The following is an 18,858-nucleotide window of genomic DNA, read 5'->3' as shown; positions in this document are numbered from 1 at the left end:
ATCATGATGATATTCAAGAGCCTTCTAACATAGGCCATTAACTGCCTTCCTTTGACAAATCCCGTCTGGTCCTAGAACACAATCCTCTATCCTCGAGGCCAAAATCTTGGTCAGCAATTTGGCGTTTACATTTAGTATGGATATGGTCTTTATGACCCACATTGTTCTGGGTCCTTTCCCCGCTTCAGAATCAATGAGATCGAAGCCTGTGACATTGTTGTGGCTCCCCAGCCTCATAAAATGCCCTCACCAGCAACGGATCCCGCACCCCAGAAAATTTCTTATGAAATTTGACTGGGTATCCATCCGGCTCCGGGACCTTGCCCGACTGCAATCCCTCTACTACCTCAACAATCCCGATCGGGGCTCCCAGCCCCTCCACCAATGCTTCCTCCACCTTCGGAAACTCCAAACCCTCCAAGAATTGTCTCATCCCTCTCCACCCCAGCTGGGGGCTCCGACTCATTAGGCCGACTGTAAAATTCCTTGAACACCTCATTCACCCCCGTTTGGTCCAAAATCGTGTTCCCTCGTCTATCCTTCACTCTCCCTACTCCCTAGCCGCCTCCCGTTTCCTGAGCTGGTGTGCTAACACCCTACTGGCCTTCCCCCCATATTCATACACCACTCCTCTCGCCTTCCTCAACTGCCCCACCACCTTCCCTATGGATATCAGACCAAACTCCATCTGCAGCCTCTGCCGCTCCTTCAACAACCCCGCCTCCGGGGATTCCGTGTATCTTCTGCCCAATTGGAGAATCTCCCCAACCAGCCTAACCGCTTACCCGCTCCACCTTCTCCCTATGAGCCCCTACCAAAATATACTTCCCCTTCACTACGGCCTTCAGTGCCTCCCATACCGTTTCTGCTGAAACCTCCCCTGTGTCATTTATCTCCACATAATTCTGGATAGCCTCCCTCACCTTCACATACACCTCCTCATCCGCTAAAAATCCTACATCCATTCTCCAGTGTGGACGCAGACTCTCCACCTTGCTCACCCATAAATCCACCCAGTGTGGGGCATGGTCCGAAATAACAATCGCCGAATATTCGGCATCTACCACACCTGCCAGGGAAGCTCTGTCCAAAATGAAAAAAATCGATCCGGGAGTACACTTTGCGCACATTGGAGAAAAAGAAAACTCCTTTGATCTTGGCCGTCCAAACCTCCACGGATCTACCCCTCCCATCTGTTCCATAAACCCCATTAGTTCCTTCGCCGCAGCTGGCACCCTCCCCATCCTCGAACTCGACCGATCCAACCTCGGATCCATAACCGTATTAAAGTCGCCCCCCTATGATCAGCCTATGCGAGTCCAGGTCCGGGATTTTCCCCAACACCCGCCTCATAAACTCCGCGTCGTCCCAGTTTGGTGCATAGATATTCACCAATACCACCGGCATCCTCTCCAGTTTCCCACTCACCATAACGTACCTACCCCCCCCCCCCCCCCCCCCCCCCCCCCGAGTCCAGCAACAATGCTCTCTACCTCAAATGGCACCCGCTTATTAATCACAATCGCTAACCCCCTAGTTTTAGAGTCTAGCCCCGAATGAAATACCTGCCCAACACACCATTTCCTCAGCGTAGTCTGATCCACCACCCTCAGGTGTGTCTCCTGTAACATTGCCACATTCGCCTTTAAGCTTTTCAGATGCACGAACACGCAAGCCCTCTTGACCGGCCCATTCAACCCTATCACGTTCCATGTGATCAGCCTGGTCGGAGGGCACCCCGCCCACCCCTCTGCCGATCAGCCATCACCCTTCTTATTCCAGCCTCCAGCCTGCGTCCCGTGCCACTGCAGGCCCACCCTTGGGCGCCCACCGTGATCGACCCTCAGTCTGTCTCCAAGTGCCAGTCCCTCTCCTGTCAGCAGATCTATACCCCCTCCCTCCCCCTCGCTCCCCTTCCTTCCCCCCATAACAAAATAACAATCCCAACCCCCCTCAACAAGCAGATCACCTTCCACCCCCCCATTGCGCTTCCCTGAGCTAGTCTGCCCAGCTAGCCTGGTAGCCCCCGCCCATGGAGCCAAGCATCTTACTGTCGCACTACTCCCCCCCCCCCCCCCCCCCCCGCCGCTCAAACATACATTTGCAAACATTAAAATCCCCAACAGACACAAAGAAGAAAATTCCACCCATCATCCCCCAGTAAAAACACAGTTAACCCGCATATAAAACTGAGCAACGGCCCCAAACCTAATGCAAAACAATACATACAAAACTAGAAGAAAAAAGAAATTTAGCAGCAGTTCAAAAACACAATTACTCGCCCCCAAGTTGGATTTCCTCCATCAGCTGTCAGTCCCCTGTCCTTTACAAAGCTAATCGCCTCATCTGGCGATCCAAAGTAAAGCTCCTGCCCTCATAAGTGATCCACAAATGAGCTGGATACAGCAAACCAAACTTCTTGAAGAGGGCCGATTTGACTTTGAAACTTGATTTGGCCGAAACTTGCCCTTCCTTTGGCCAGTTCCGCACCCAAGTTTGGTAGATATGCAGCTCATTACCTTCCCACAAACAGCTCCTTGTCTGCCTAGCCCAGCACAAGATCTGTTCCTTGTCCATGAACTGGTGCATTCGCACCACCATTGCCCTCAGCAGCTCATTCCTCAGTTGCTTCTTCATAAGCGCCCTGTCCACTTCCAAAAGCCGAGAAACCGCACCTTCCCTCAGCAGCTTCTCGAACATACATGCTACATATGCACCTGCATCCGATCCCTCGCTGCCCTCCAGCAGGCCAACGATCCTCAGGTTCTGTCTGTGCGATCTGTTCTCCAGATCCTCCATTTCCTCTTGCAGCCTCTTCTGGTGGTCTTTCATCAGCACCATCTCCACCGCCATCGCGACTAGCTGGTCATCGTGCTCAGCCACCGCCTCTTCCACCTTCTGGATCGCCTGACCCTGGGCTTCCAATATCTGCTCCGCACAGTCAATCCCCATCTTAATTGGATCCAGGTATTACATTCTTTGCTGAGCAATTTCTCATGGAGGCAGATCACCAGCTGCTCCGTTGACCACTGGGCTGGCAGTTTCGGTCCCTGACTCCGCCATATCCTCTTATGCCGCAGATTCCATTCCCGTCTTCCACCAACATTCTCTCCTTTTCAGACCACTTCAGGTCTACGAATCCATACACTGGCGGGGAATCCTTCTCCTCTACTTCATCAGTTTCCTGTTTTATCAATTAGATCTACTGGAAATTGGGGAAAAAGGTCCAAAAGGTTCACCACGAGCGGGAGCTACCAAATATGCGACTACTCACTCCATGGGCGCCACTGGAAGTGGTGAAATTTTCATTTTTAGCATTAGATGCTTCTTCTTCGGCTCAAGTGTTGGAATTCAGTGGTCATTGGAAGTGGCCAAACACAAAACTAATGTGCAGCCAAAGCCTAGCAAGCATTTAGGGAGTGTTGCTTTGCACAGGCCCTAAACAAAGTGGAAAGCAAAGAGAGGATATAAACACTTAAGGAAAACAATTTTTTGCATAGGCTGTTTGAATCCCAACCATATATCAGGCCATCCCTCCCCACAACCTGGTCAAAGTCTTTCACGCTATTTTTTTTGCTTTATTTTTGGTATGGCTTCTAATTGGAGAAAATATCATGATGCCCCAGAGACTGGACGTCAGCCAAAGTAAGTAACAGGGCATCTCTGTGGCAGGTTAAAGTCCTTTGGCCCACAACTCATAAGGAGGGAGAGAACACATCAAGGGGAGGGAGCGAAGGTGCTGAAGCAAAGGCACACAGTTTATCAAAGTTACCAATATTGAGCAACAGGGCTGTATTCCAATTTTAGCCAATATCGTATTAAAAGATAAAACACAATAGTATGCATTGACAGAAGTATGCTTATGGCTGATAACTTACTAATTTAACCTGTACTGTCATGGCAGTTTATAGAATGTGTGCATGGTGCTTTACCACAAGGTAAATTGAAACGTTGAATGCCAAATTAGCCATATACCTCTTTCTCAGCTCCAGCAGGCAGACCCCCATCAGCATTTATATCTACATATCGACAACTTCAGCAGAAACATGTTGCACAGAACCCAAAGACGAGGAGCAAGAAATAAAATTAAAAAACACAAAAGAATGGATTTGATTTTATTCTCACAGCCAAGTAGATTCTATTGCTATTTGCTTTTTCTTTAAGAAAAATCATTGTACTCTACAATATTGTCATCAGATTTTCCACATTTCATTTCCACTTACCTTAGATCTTTTACCCTCCAATGTTTGCAATATTTTCTTCAACTGTTTGTTCTCCAATTCAAGAGGTCCAAGCTGGTCCATGGCCACCTGTGAGTTTAGATAGAACCATCAGATCTTGTAAGTACAACAATCTAATTCAAGAATTCTTAGAATTGTGTTTATTGAAATGAACACTGGGTAATTTTCACATTACAGAGCACTTGTGTCAGCATCAACATTCTCAGAGAAAGTGCAGAAAATCCCCCTCAAAAGATATTTTACCACCTTATACCCCCATATTAATATAACATCCTCCAACATTAAAAGTGATGGATGTCTGCCAAACATTTGTTTCAAGCAGCCAAATAAAAATATGCGAGAAATATTGAATTTTAAAATGAATAACACCTTCACATCAGCACCCAAAATTCAAGATTAACATCTGTTTGCTGATCGATCTGCTACAGCATCAGTTTATCTGCTCTCTCTTATTCTTCAGAGCCACTAATCCTGTTATTTAGAGCACTACAGGTAGAAGAAATTTGAAAGAGTATTTCTCAGAAGCTGGGAGAGAGAAATTTTAAACTGAAAATATTCTCTATCGCAGTAATATTTCCTTTTTGAGAGAGCATTTGATGTAGAGACTGGACAGCCAGACTATTTTTTTATTCTATTGTTCTATACTACCTACTTCAAATTATTTTAATCTTTATTTTTCTTGTCATTATGGCATTGCAAAAGGAAAGTAAAAGAGAGAAATTTACAACAAAAGCAGCAACCAATACTGATTATGTTAATTCATGGCCTCAAAGATGCAGCAAAATTTAGGATTAGAAAATAATTCTGTCAGCAAAAAAGTTTGCAGGACTACAGGGAATAGGCAGTGTGGCACAAGATGAGTTACCCTTCCAGGGAGCTGGCATGGGTACAACAGGCTGAATTTCTTCCTTCTGTACAGCAATTACTCTATGATAATACAAAAGCACGTCTTCTTTAAACTGTGCTTATAACCTGTGGAGATACATAATTTCATAGAAAATAAAATGCCCACCATCTCATTTAACACAGCGCATTTCAAAAGCTAATTTAGTTACAGAAAAATTCACCGAGGTTGTGACATTATCATAAATGTAAAGAACGGTAAGGGTTAATGTTATGTCCAATTCAAGCACTAGACGGAGCTAGATGTAGAACTATATAAGGCATCGATGCTAAGCCTTGTGGATGAGAGGTTGAGGAGAAAGCTAGAAGACAGACTGTAGGAAAGAAAGTGTGAGAGACAGCAAGTCATAGTTATTGTATTAGTGCAGAGATTAGTAGTAGATGAGTGTAGATCGTACGTTTATTATCAACTGTTTGTTATATAGGAGTAAGTGTCGAATCCAATTAAGTAGTGTAAATAAATCGAGAGCTTTGTTCAATATAAAAGTTGTTGTCGTCTTTGTGAACACTACACCAACCATCCTAGGATTAGCAACACAAAGAACATCACATATTTCACCAAAACAGTTCTCAGATACTCTTCATATGATCTGTAAGGAATTCAGTTTAAAGTTTAGTTGTTAAATTGTCCATTCCGATACTAGTTGTGAATGTAGTTTCACACACCCAATATTCAGCCAATATTTGTTCTCTTTTTTCCAGCTCGGTTTTGAGTTGTTTTTCCAGATGAGCAGTTTTCTGTGTGGCAGTTGCTATGGTGATTTCTTTCTGATCGAGCTCTGTAGTTAGGTTGGAGACCTCTGTTCTAATTCCCATCATCTCAGAGCTATGCGACAGCTCCTTCTGACACAGACGGTCCCTCAACTGCAATAAAACAGAAAACAAAATAAATATTTAAAATATTTTTGTGATCATGTGACATGGTTATCTGATTTTACAATTTATAGCCAAAGAATTCAAGTAGTTTTAATTTTATTGCTCTTCTGATGGAATATAATGACAGTGCAGATGATACAATTACTGGAATATGAAATTGTAATTAGAAGGTTCATTAGAGCATTGTGTTTTCTCACTTGAATCTTTGTTTAAAACCCAGAAGGGAAATAAAGGTTTTCCCTGTCCAATGCCATAAAAAGGGTCCAAGTGAAGTGTAGCGTGGTAGCCAATTGATTTGAAAATGAAATGAAATGAAAATCGCTTATTGTCACGAGTAGGCTTCAATGAAGTTACTGTGAAAAGCCCCCAGTTGCCACATTCCGGCACCTGTCCGGGGAGGCTGGTACGGGAATCGAACCATGCTGCTGGCCTGCTTGGTCTGCTTTAAAAGCCAGCGATTTAGCCCAGTGAGCTAAACCATTTGTGATTCTGTTCAAAAGTTATGCCACAACAGTGTAGAATATGCCCAATGGACCAACTGGTTATTTCCTGTCATTCCATGTTTGCCCTGTCTGCATTTTAAAAGTTAAAACGTGATACAATTTGAGCCTTTATATGGGATAACAATTTGAGCCTTTATAAGGGATAAAACAATGTATTATAGCAATCAGTAACATTGCAGGATAGGCAAATGAATGTCGAAAGCAATAATTTTTCCATTAAAACTATCATTTATTTCAGAAAGCCTCGAAGAATGTAGTCACATTTGATTTATAGTTGTTGGATCATGCCGATTATTAATACATACCAGTGCTGGGAGAAATTAGCAACAATACATAATTTTGCAGTTTCTATTTTTGACATACAGAGTCATCTAAGATTCACCCTAAAAATAACTGACAGCGATCAAATATGCGCGATGAGTAAAGATAGTATAAAATTGTAACTTTTCATGGCTGTGATATGTCAGAATGAATAAGGTAACATCTAATAATGTTCCAAACTTATTCTACAGCAGGCACAATGCTACTGACATACTTGATTGATTTCCTTGTTCCCTTCCATGTACTCATTCTGCAATCTCTGTAACTCTTCCTCCTTCTTATCGAGTTGGTCACTCTGCTGCATGCAATATGCATGGGATAAATCAAGCCTAAGGAAAAACAATATACAACTTCAACTCCATGTGGATCTTCACATAAATATACTTAGGCTCTCATAGTAAACATTCATTTAAGTGGGAACTGATTCTTCCTTGTCTGTGTGCTTTGGGAGTGTAGTATGTGCTGTGACACTGCAACATTAATAACTGCCGCAAATGTATCAATCTCTAAATATTTGAAGATGAAAATAAGTTCCACATATGTACCTGAAAAAATTAGAGAATTTAAGAAAAGTAACAACAATAAAATAACAACTGAATTAAACATCAAAATACTTTAGAAAACTCAATGAGGAGTGAGGTTTTACTGCTTTAGATGATATGTTATTCAACCTTCTTTCCGGAGATTGAAAGGAGACATAAATAAGTAGTAGGCAAAATTAAAAACACATGCTCTGGTTTCAATACACAACATTTTTTAAATTTTAACCACAAATAAAATTTGAAATATACTTCATGTTTTGAGATGATGCATACATTTAAAGCCCATTCGATCAAATTACAACTATTAAATAAAGGCTTAATGAGTCATAGACATTCCAAGGAATGATCCAACATGGTGGCACTGTGGTTAGCACTGCTGCGTCATAGCACCAGGGACCCAGGTTCAATTCCAGCCTTGGGTGGCTGTCTGAGTTTGCACTTTCTCCCTGTGCCTGTGTGGGTTTCCTCCAGGTGCCCCAATTTCCTCCCAAAGTCCAAATAAGTGCAGGTTAGGTGGATTGGCCATACAAAATTTCTCCTTAGTGTCCAAGGATGTGCAGGTTAGGTGGGGTTTTGGGGTCACAGAGATAGAGCAAGGGAGCAGGCCTAGGGTCAGTGCAGACTCAAAGGGCGGAATGGCCTCCTTCTGCACTGTAGGAATTCTAGGATTCCATGTGCCTGAATGAATAGGCCTGTTGTGCAGCTGATATTGTACCTTGGGCCTCATAAATAACACTGGTGACTTCCGGTTGCGGCTATGACTAGCTAAGCCGCACATTTGGAAGCTCCTGCAACAAAGGTGTTTTTGGGCCAATTGGAGGGCCCCAACGGCGCTGAAAAAACGAATCCCGGTGGGGGAAGGTCCCCTGAGGAGAGCTAGACCGATTTTATGGTCGGTACCCGGAGTGGAGCGGCAAGAAAAACAGCAGCAGCTCCCCAAAAAAAGCGGGGGAAGAAAATCAAAATGGCGGCCGGCGGTGCACCGGAGGAGTGGAAGAAATGGGCGGAGGAGCAGCAGGCCGCTCTCCTCCGTTTTTTCACGGAGATGAAAGTGGAACTCTTAGAGTCCATGAACGCGACGGCCACCAGGTTGGTGGGAGCTCAGGCGATCCAAGAGGCGTCGATTAAAGATCTGCAGCAGGAGATGGCCGCGAGGGAGGAGGAGGCCACAGTCATCGGGGCAAAGGTGGAGGTGCACGAGGCACTCCACATGAAGTGGCAGAGCCGCTTCGAGGAGCTGGACACTCGGATGAGGAGGAAAAATTTGAGGATCCTGGGCCTGGAAGAAGGCCTGGAGGGGTCGGATCTCCCGGGATATGTGGCGGAGATGTTGAGCTCCCTGATGGGGGAAGGGGCCGGTCCGGCGCCCCTGGAATTGGAAGAGGCATACCGGGTCATGGCCAGGAGGCCTAGGGCAAACGAGCCCCCGAGGGCGGTGCTGGTGCGGTTCCAGCGGCTAAGTGATCGAGAGAAAGTCCTGAGGTGGGCTAAAAGGGAGAAAAGCAGCAAGTGGCAGAACTCGACGGTAAGGGTGTACCAGGACTGGAGTGCGGAGGTGGCAAAGCGGCGGGCCCGGTACAACCGGACAAAGGCGGTGCTACACGCGAAAAAGATCAAATTTGGAATGTTGCAACCGGCGCGCTTGTGGGTCACCTACAAGGACCAACATCATTATTTCGAGTCCCCAGAGGAGGCCTGGACCTTTGTACAAGAGGAAAAGTTGGACACGAACTAAAACCTGGGAGCACCGGCGGTCGTAGCCGCCGGGGGACTCTTGATTGTGCAAGTGGCCCTTTTCTTTTTCAGGCCAGGTCGGAACTGGGTAACAGTTTCGTGGAGTGTTTGGGGTGTTTTTTCCCGAACGGTTGACTTTTCTGAATATTTTGAACGTTTCGAGTTGTTGGGTGTTTCTGTATATTTGTACTGTTGAAATCTCTATTGTGGGTCGTTGGCTTCTTATGGGGTGTTTTTTCCCGTTTCCAATTTCCCTTAGTTATTTACCCCTCTTACCCTTTTTCTTTGGGTGCTTGGGGGGGGTTTTTTGTTCTTTTTTTTCTTTTCGGGTTATGGTTATCTGCGGTTATTTATACTGTTTGATGGAGGGTGATGGTTGGGCACACTGTTAGTTGATAGTTAGTTAATTATTTTGTTATTTAAGTATGTAGTTAAGTATTTATGTATTTAGTTGCCATTGGGTATTTGTATTTATATCGTTAAGTTGGGGAGACGGGACGGGGGGGAGCGGGTTGATTATGCGGGTCTTTCTCGGGGGTTTTAAGGGGATCTTTCACGGGCGCAGATGGGGTGAACCGGGAGGAGTCGGAATGTGGCAGGAGCAGCCGGGTCAGCGGAGACCAGCTGACTCTCGGGAGTACGATGTGGGGTACATCGCGGCTAGGAGGGGTCCTAGCCAGGGGGGGGGGGGGGGGGAAGGGGGGGGGGACTGGGGGGGGACACCGGGTTGCTGCTAGAAAGACCAGGGACGAGAAGGGGAGAGCCGGGGGGGGTGGGGGGGGGGGGGGGGGCCATCGCTATGGGAAGCGGGTCAGAAAAGAAGGGATGACCCGGGGCGAGCAAGGGACAAGACATGGCTAATCGACAGGGAGTAGGGACGGGTCGCTCTGCGACCCGATTGATCACGTGGAACGTAAGGGGGCTGAATGGGCCGGTCAAAAGATCAAGGGTCTTCTCACACCTGAAGGGACTGAAGGCTGATGTAGCAATGCTGCAGGAGACTCATTTGAGGGTAGCAGATCAGGTCCGCCTGAGAAGGGGGTGGGTGGGACAGGTGTTCCACTCAGGCTTGGATATCAAGAACCGGGGGGTGGCGATTTTGGTGGGAAAGAGAGTGTCGTTTGTGGCGGCAGAGGTGGTGGCAGACAAGGAGGGCAGGTACGTGATGGTGAGGGGTAGGCTGCAGGGAGAGAGTGTGGTACTGGTAAATGTGTATGCCCCGAACTGGGACGACGCGGGTTTTATGAGGCGCCTGCTGGGCCTCATCCCGGGACTGGAGGCAGGGGGCCTGATCATGGGAGGGGACTTTAATACGGTGTTAGACCCTGGGCTGGATAGATCGAGTTCCAGGACGAATAGGAGGCCGGCAGCGGCAGAGGTGTTAAGGGGGTTCATGGAGCAGATGGGAGGGGTAGACCCATGGAGATTTGGTAGGCCTAGGGCGAGGGAGTATTCTTTTTTCTCCCACGTCCACAGAGTGTACTCTAGGATCGATTTTTTCGTATTGAACAGGGGGCTGATACCGAGAGTGCAGGACACGGAGTACTCGGCCATTGCGATATCGGACCATGCACCACATTGGGTGGACGTGGACATGGGGGAGGCGCGGGACCAACGCCCGTTGTGGCGCCTGGATGTAGGGCTGTTGGCGGACGAAGAGGTGTGCAGAAGGGTGAGAACGGGCATTGAGAACTATCTGGGTACGAATGACACAGGTGAGGTGCAGGTGGGGACGGTCTGGGAGGCCTTGAAAGCAGTGATTAGAGGAGAGCTGATCTCCATAAGGGCACACAGAGAGAGGAAGGAGAGGCAGGAAAGGGAGAGGCTGGTGGGGGAGCTCCTAGAAGTAGATAGGAAATATGCGGCGGCGCCAGAGGAGGGGCTATTAAGGGAGCGGCGTAGCTTACAGGCCAGGTTCGACCTACTGACCACTAGGAAGGCGGAAATGCAGTGGAGAAGGGCGCAGGGTGCGGCGTATGAGTACGGGGAAAAGGCGAGCAGGATGCTGGCACACCAGCTTCGTAAGCGAGATGCAGCCAGAGAGATTGGGGGAGTGAGAGAGAGGGGTGGGGATGTAGTGCAGAAGGGGCAAGAGGTGAATAGGGTCTTTAGGGACTTCTATAGGGAATTGTATAGGTCTGAACCGCCGAAGAGGAGAGGGGGAATGAAGAACTTTCTCGACAAATTGGGGTTCCCAAAGGTACAGGAGGAGCTGGTGGAAGGGTTGGGGGCGCCGATAGAGCTGCAGGAGCTAATTAAAGGGATAGGCCAGATGCAGGCGGGGAAGGCGCCGGGGCCGGATGGGTTCCCGGTGGAGTTTTACAGGAAATTTGTGGACTTGGTGGGTCCAGTGCTGGTGCGAGCCTTCAATGAGGCGCGCGAGGGGGGGGTTCTGCCTCCAACAATGTCGCAGGCCCTGATCTCCTTGATTTTGAAGCGGGACAAGGACCCGGTCCAGTGCGGGTCCTACAGGCCTATCTCCCTCTTAAATGTAGATGCCAAGCTGTTAGCAAAGGTCCTGGCAACCAGGATAGAGGACTGTGTGCCAGGGGTAGTCCATGAAGACCAGACGGGGTTCGTGAAGGGACGCCAACTTAACACAAATGTCCGGAGATTGTTAAATGTGATTATGATGCCAGCAGTGGAAGGGGAGGCGGAGATAGTGGTAGCGCTGGACGCGGAGAAGGCATTTGACAGGGTGGAGTGGGAATACTTGTGGGAGACGTTGGAAAGGTTTGGGTTTGGGGAGGGATTTATCAAGTGGGTAAAACTGCTCTATTCAGCTCCGATGGCAAGTGTGGTAACAAACGGGAGGAGGTCAGAATATTTTGGGCTCCATCGAGGTACTAGGCAGGGATGTCCCCTATCTCCCTTACTCTTTGCATTAGCGATTGAGCCGTTGGCGATGGCACTGAGGGGTTCAGGGGGGTGGAGAGGACTGACAAGGGGAGGGGAGGAACATCGGGTCTCGCTCTATGCGGATGATTTGTTGTTGTATGTGGCAGACCCGGAGGGGGGAATGCCGGAGGTAATGGGGATACTAGCGGAGTTCGGGGACTTTTCGGGATATAAATTAAATCTGGGGAAAAGTGAGGTCTTTGTAATACACCCGGGAGACCAAGGGGAGGGAATTGGGAGGCTCCCCTTCAAAAGAGCAGTTAAAAGTTTTAGGTATTTGGGGGTGCAGGTGGCAAAGAACTGGGGGACCCTACACAAGTTGAACTTTTCCAGACTGGTGGAGCAGATGGAGGAGGAGTTTAAGAGGTGGGACATGGTGCCCGCTGTCGCTGGCAGGGAGGGTGCAGTCAGTTAAAATGACGGTCCTCCCGAGGTTCTTGTTTTTGTTCCAGTGTCTGCCCATCTTCCTCCCCAGGGCCTTTTTCAAGAAGGTAACGAGTAGTATCATGGGGTATGTGTGGGCACATGGCACCCCGAGAGTTAGAAGGGTCTTTTTGGAGCGGAGTAGGGATAGTGGAGGGCTGGCGTTACCCAACCTTTCAGGATATTACTGGGCGGCAAATACATCGATGGTACGAAAGTGGATGATGGAAGGGGAGGGGGCAGCCTGGAAGCGCATGGAGAGGGCGTCCTGCGGCAACATAAGCTTAGGGGCACTGGTAACGGCACCATGGCCGCTCCCTCCCACGAGGTATACCACGAGCCCGGTGGTGGCGGCCACCCTCAAGATCTGGGGGCAGTGGAGGCGACACAGGGGGGAAGTGGGAGGTCTGATAGGGGCACCACTAAGAGGGAACCACAGATTTGCGCCGGGAAACACAGGAGGGGGATTCCAGAGCTGGCAGAGGGCGGGTATTAGACAACTGAGGGACTTGTTTATAGAGGGGAGGTTTGCGAGCCTGGGAGAGCTGGAGGAGAAATTTGGGCTCCCCCCGGGGAACACGTTCAGGTACCTCCAAGTGAAGGCATTTGCCAGACGACAGGTAGCGGGGTTCCTCGCGCTCCCCGACAGGGGGGTGAGTGATAGGGTGCTATCAGGGGTCTGGGTCGGGGAGGGGAAGATCTCGGACATCTATAAGATTATGCAGGAGGTGGAGGAGGTACCAGTAGAGGAGCTGAAAGATAAGTGGGAGTTAGAGCTGGGGGAACAGATAGAGGACGGGACATGGGCAGACGCCCTGGAGAGGGTCAACTCGTCGTCGTCATGTGCGAGACTAAGTCTCATTCAATTTAAGGTACTGCATAGAGCCCACATGACGGGGACAAGGATGAGTCGGTTTTTTCGGGGGTGAAGACAGGTGTATTAGATGTTCGGGAAGCCCTGCGAATCATGCACATATGTTTTGGGCATGTCCGGCACTGGAGGAGTTCTGGAAGGGGGTGGCAGGGACGGTGTCGAGAGTGGTGGGGTCCAGGGTCAAGCCAGGATGGGGACTTGCGATCTTCGGGGTTGGGGTGGAACCGGGGGTACAGGAGGCGAGGGAGGCTGGAATATTAGCCTTTGCGTCCTTGGTGGCTCGGAGGAGGATCCTGATTCAGTGGAGGGACGAAAGGCCTCCGAGTGTTAACACCTGGTTAAACGACATGGCAAACTTCATCCAATTGGAAAGGATCAAATTCGCCCTGAGAGGGTCGGTGCAGGGGTTTTCCAGGCGATGGCAACCCTTCCTAGACCTCTTGGATCAGAGATAGAAACTGAGGCCATGACAGCAGCAACCCGGGAGGGGAGGGGAGGGCGGGAGGGAGGGAGGGGAGGGGGAGGGGGGAAAACGACGAAGGAAGTACGGTAGCGGCGGTGGCACGGGCAAGGCCTGCCCGAGGACGCTGCTAGAAATGATAAGTTGGTCTGACTGTCGGTTCGCCGGCGGGGGGGGGGGGGGGGGGGGGGGGGGGGGGGGACGCGCGGGTAGGGGGGGGGGGGGGTTTTTTTTTTTTTTTCTTTTTCTTGTTAAGTAGGGGGGTTTGACTTTGTTTTGTTATAATTTAAATGTAAATGTAGGGGGGGTTAAAATGTTTGTATTTTGAAAAATTCAATAAAAATTATTTAAAAAAAAAAAATAAATAACACTGGTGAATTATGAACACCTGCTAGATATTCGCAAACAACTCGCTGTAAGATGTTTAGCATTTTTAAAAAATGTTTTTTATTGGGTTTTTCGCATAGTATATTTATAGGTGTACACAAAGTAGAGAGAGAAAAAGAGAAGATAATATAAACAAGATAAAAACAACAATGCTATATAATTAGAAAAATCACGTAAATAAAAAATAAAAAACCAAGGGGTGGGAAGTAAAAACTGGGGAAGTGCTCTTAAAGTCCAGGGTTTAGAGAACCCCAACGTGTATCATGGAGTTCACCTGACCCTTAACTTTGAATGTATTGTGGTTATGGGGAGCACATGGGCCTGTCTTTCAGGTGTTATTCAACAGAGTGTTACAGTACTTTTAAATTAAAACAATGTTTATTCATGAAACCAATTAACACTTTATAAACCCACAGTTAACATCTTAACAGCTATCACACCAATCTATCCCCCAAAGAATACAGTACTCGATAGATAACCCTTAATAAATTCCCAAACAACATCCAGAAGACAAAAGACCCTTTTAACACAGATATCAGGTTTAAATTCTCTAATTATCCTTTTGAAATCACCCAAATGAACACTCTTTAACTTGTAGAGAGATCCATGCACGTCTGCTGGCTTTCACTGCAGCTCTTCTCTCTGAAAACGAAACTAAAAACTCACTCTGTAGCAGCCTGTTCAAAAACGAAAGTAAAGCAGACAGACAGCACAGCTCCACCCCTCTCTGACATCACTGATAAACACCCATGTCTTAAACACCCATTTCTTAAAGGTACTCTCACATGACAGTGTATATATATCGAGGTACTGGAGATGCAATTGCAGTATGCATGTATACATGTCTTGGGGGTGGGGAGGCAGCCTCCCCCTCTTTTCTTCTTTTATTTTAACAAAAGAGTACATAAAACATCAGTAATACAAAATAGATCTGGGTGGGGGGGAGCACCTGGGTGGTGCCCCTGATGTCGATTGCTTCTCCCAGTCGGTTTTTGCTGTTGTTGTTGTGCATTTGCCTCCGCTTCGGCTGTTCTTCGTTTCTTCCTCCTGTACTTTCTTACTCTCTGTTGCTGTGTTCGTCATGGTCGCTGTAATTTCCTGTGCCCTCCTTCAAGTTTGCGTTTCCTCATATTCCCCCACCCTCTGTCTCCCCTCTATTGTTTTTTGCCCTGTGCTTCCTTCTTCCCCCTCCCACTCCCTGCCCCCCTCTCCCCCCCTCACCCCTTCCCCCCTCTCTTTCCCCTACCCCCTCTCTCTCTTTCTCCCTGCTGCTCTACTTTCTTTTCTATTGTGCTTAGCTACCCCCTCTTGCACTGTCACCCCCCCTTCGACCACCCCGCTGGGTCTTTCCCTCATTCCTTTTGAGGGCAGCACGGTAGCACAGTGGTTAGCACCGTGGCTTCACAGTGCCAGGGTCCCAGGTTTGATTCCCCACTGGGACACTGTCTGTGCGGAGTCTGCACGTTCTCCCCGTGTCTGCGTGGGTTTCCTCTGGGTGCTCCGGTTTCCTCCCACAGTCCAAAGACGTGCAGGTTAGGTGGATTGGCCATTCTAAATTGCCCTTCGTGACCAAAAAGGTCAGGAGGGGTTATTGGGTTACGGGGATAGGCTGGAAGTGAGGGTTTAGGTAAGTCGGTGCAGACTCGATGGACCGAATGGACTCCTTCTGCACTGTATGTTCTATGTTCTATGTCCTTCCCTTTTTTCATGTTTTGGCTACTTTCCCCTGGCACTTGGCTACTTGATTATTTATCTGCTTGTTCATTGGCCACAAACAGGTCCTGGAACAGTTGGGTGAATGGCTCCCATGTTCTGAAGAAGCCATCTTCCGACCCCCGGATAGTGAATTTGATAGAAATCCCGATAGGGCGGACAGCCAGTCTGCAGCTTTGGGTGGTGCTGCTGACCATCTGCTGAGCAGGATTCCATGGCGGGCCATATTGGAGGCAAAGGCAAGGACGTCTGCCCTCCTCCCCATGAGGACATTTGGCTGGTCTGATAACCCGAAGACCGCCACTTTCTGGCATGTATCCACCCTCACCCCCAACACTTTGGAGATTGTCTCGAAGAAGGCTGTCCAGTATCCAGCAAGCCTGGGGCAAGGCCAGAACATGTGGGCGTGGTTGGCCAGGCCTCCTTGGCACTGTTCACATCTGTCCTCCACCTCCGGGAAGAACCTACTCATTCGGGTTCTTGTTAAGTGGGCTCTATGCACCACCTTTAGTTGCATTAGGTTGAGTCTTGCGCACGTGGAGGTGGAGTTGACCCGATGCAGTGCTGCACTTCAGAGACTCCACCCTATTCAAGCCCCAGGTCTTCCTCCCATTTCTTCCTCGTCGCGCTCAGTACAGTGTTGGCACCTCTCTACCAGTCATTCATACATGTCGCTACAGTTTCCTTTACCTATAATGTTTGCGTCCAGTAACTCTAGTAGTGTCTGTTGTGGTGGTTGTGGGTATGTTCTTGTCTCCTTCCATAGGAGGTTTTTAAGCTGCAGGTACCTTAGTTCATTGCCCCGAGCTAGCTGAAATCTCTCCATCAGTTCGTCCAGTGTTGTGACCCTGTCGTCCTTATTTAGGCCCCTAACTGTCAGTGTCCTGTCTCCACTTTTTAAAGGTGGCTTCGGTGAGTGCTGGTACGAACCTATGGTTGTTGGAGATGGGGGCTTTGTCGGACATTTCGGTCAGGCCGAATTGCTGCCGTAGTTGGTTCCAGATCTGGAGGGTGGCTATCATCACCGGGCTGCTGGAGTGTTTTTTGGGTGGGGATGGGAGTGCCGCTGTGGCACGGGCCCGGAGCAAGGTCCCCCTGCAGGAGGTCTCCTCCACGTGCATTCACTTTAGCTCACATTCCAAGACAAACTTGTTTGCCTTGGCAGGGGTTAAGAAGAAATGTTCTTTGCCTTGGTATGTGACCCAGAGTTTCACTGGGTACAGCATACCAAAGCGTAGGCCATTCTTGTACAGGGCTGCTTTTGCCCTATTGAACTCAGCCCATTTCCTGGCCAGGTCCGCCCCAATGTCTTGGTATATCCTAATACTATGTCCTTCTCACTGGCTGTTCTTGGTCTGTCTGGCCCAGCGCAGGATTGTGTCCCGATCTTGGTATCGGTGCAGTTTGGCTATTACTGCCCTCGGTTGCTCCCCGACTTTGGGTTTTGGGCGCAGCCCTGTCCATTTCTAGTGGGTTGGGGAAAGTTTCTCTCCCCACTAGGTTGCCCAGCATCTTGCCCACATATACCATGGGGTGTCTACCTTTGATCCCCTCTGGTTGACCCACAATCCACAAATTTTGTCTTCTTGAGCAATTCTCTTGGTCTTCTACTTTGCCCTTCAGACTGCCCTGCGTCATGACCAACCTCGCCACTTTTTTCTCCAGCGCCACGATCCGATCACTCTGGTCAGTTGCGGCCTTTTCCAACTCTTTGATGGTTGCCTCTTGGGCTTCCAGTCTCTTCTCCGCTCTGCTCAGGGCGAGCTGTATTTGGGCCAGGGTCTCGGCCACCGCTGCCTTCACCGTGGCCTCAATGTCCGCTTTTACCTCCACCTTCATCTTCTGTTGGTGCTCCCTCAGCGCCTCGGTGAAGGATGCCATTCAGTTCCCCCCTGATGCAGGAGGGATTTGTTCCTGTCTGTCCTGCTCTTTTCGTTTCGGTGAAACTTGCGCTCCGCTGCCTCGTGCGCCAGTTGCCTCGCCTGAGTGTGGTTGCTCCTGGCCCTTTCAACTCCTGGACTCTGTCCTGCCTCTGGTTTGGCTACCTTTGGGCATTTTTGCTTATATTTCCCTCACTTTCTTCCTTCCTCTGTCCTATTAAAGTTGGGAAATGGATTGCTGTGACTTTTTGGTGAATTATCATTGAAAAGTGGCTATTTTTGGGAGGAGAGCCACCTAACGTGCGAATTCTCAGCACATCGTCATCACCGGAAGTCGATGTTTAGCATTTTAAGCCACTGTGTCGCTGGCTGCAGCCTCAGATTAGTGTTTAAAGGGAAAGGGAAGGTGATTAGTAGGGGGTGACCAGGAGGAAAGCGATCAAGTAAAACAAGTTTGAGGGCCACGGTCAGGAAGGAAAATATCGAGGCAGGCGATATCTAGCAATGGGACTATTGTGGACTTCAGTGGAGCCATAAGATGCACCCATGCATCTCTCATCTGAAGTAAGCATTTTATTAATATTTTCTATTTTGATGGAAGCCTGCAAGATGCCTTAAGTGTTACGTTCTTGTACAGAGACAATTACTTAGTCGGTTTATTAAAGAACATCTAGTTCAAGACTAGTTAATTTTGTTATAGTATAAAAAACTGTGGTTAGGAAACTAATGCTATAAAACTGGAACTAATACTGACCAGAATGGTTTCTCCTCACGAGTTGCCCCAGGCTACAGTGTCACGTGCTACTACTTGCCTGACACCTACTGGTTGGAGGCTATATTTATACATACACTTGTTAATGCATATCACTACATTAAGGACCATGGGTTGGGCCACATAATGACCTGATCCTCTTGAATACAATAAACTGGGTAACAACTGCATTCAAGGCAGCCCAAATTTATAGAGGGGAGTTCGCAAGATCCCTGATTTGCATATTCCAGTTTCAAGCATGGGCGCTGGATTTTTTTCCAACTGTATCAATATCGCAGTTGGTGCACTTCTGGCTCATAATGAGCATGGGCTTCCTGACTGCTGTAATCAA

The 18,858-nt window shown here is 48.4% G+C and overlaps 1 protein-coding gene across 6 annotated transcripts in view; it reads right to left on the bottom strand.

Annotated features, from left to right (window-relative positions):
* The window catches only part of LOC119977845 (centrosomal protein of 63 kDa-like), a 249,316-nt gene that overhangs the window by 73,905 nt on the left and 156,553 nt on the right, over positions 1–18,858 (bottom strand). For all 6 annotated transcript variants that reach the window (XM_038819086.1, XM_038819084.1, XM_038819088.1 and 3 more), the window contains 3 exons: positions 7,059–7,173; positions 5,811–6,008; positions 4,224–4,310 (listed from right to left, as the gene is read on the bottom strand). In XM_038819086.1, coding sequence (XP_038675014.1) covers positions 4,224–4,310; positions 5,811–6,008; positions 7,059–7,173 — 400 coding nt within the window. The remainder of the gene's footprint in view (positions 1–4,223; positions 4,311–5,810; positions 6,009–7,058; positions 7,174–18,858) is intronic.

The sequence above is a fragment of the Scyliorhinus canicula genome, chromosome 14 (genome assembly GCF_902713615.1).
Source record: "Scyliorhinus canicula chromosome 14, sScyCan1.1, whole genome shotgun sequence".
Lineage (NCBI taxonomy): Eukaryota > Metazoa > Chordata > Chondrichthyes > Carcharhiniformes > Scyliorhinidae > Scyliorhinus > Scyliorhinus canicula.
This window is presented reverse-complemented; position numbering and strand designations above follow the sequence as displayed.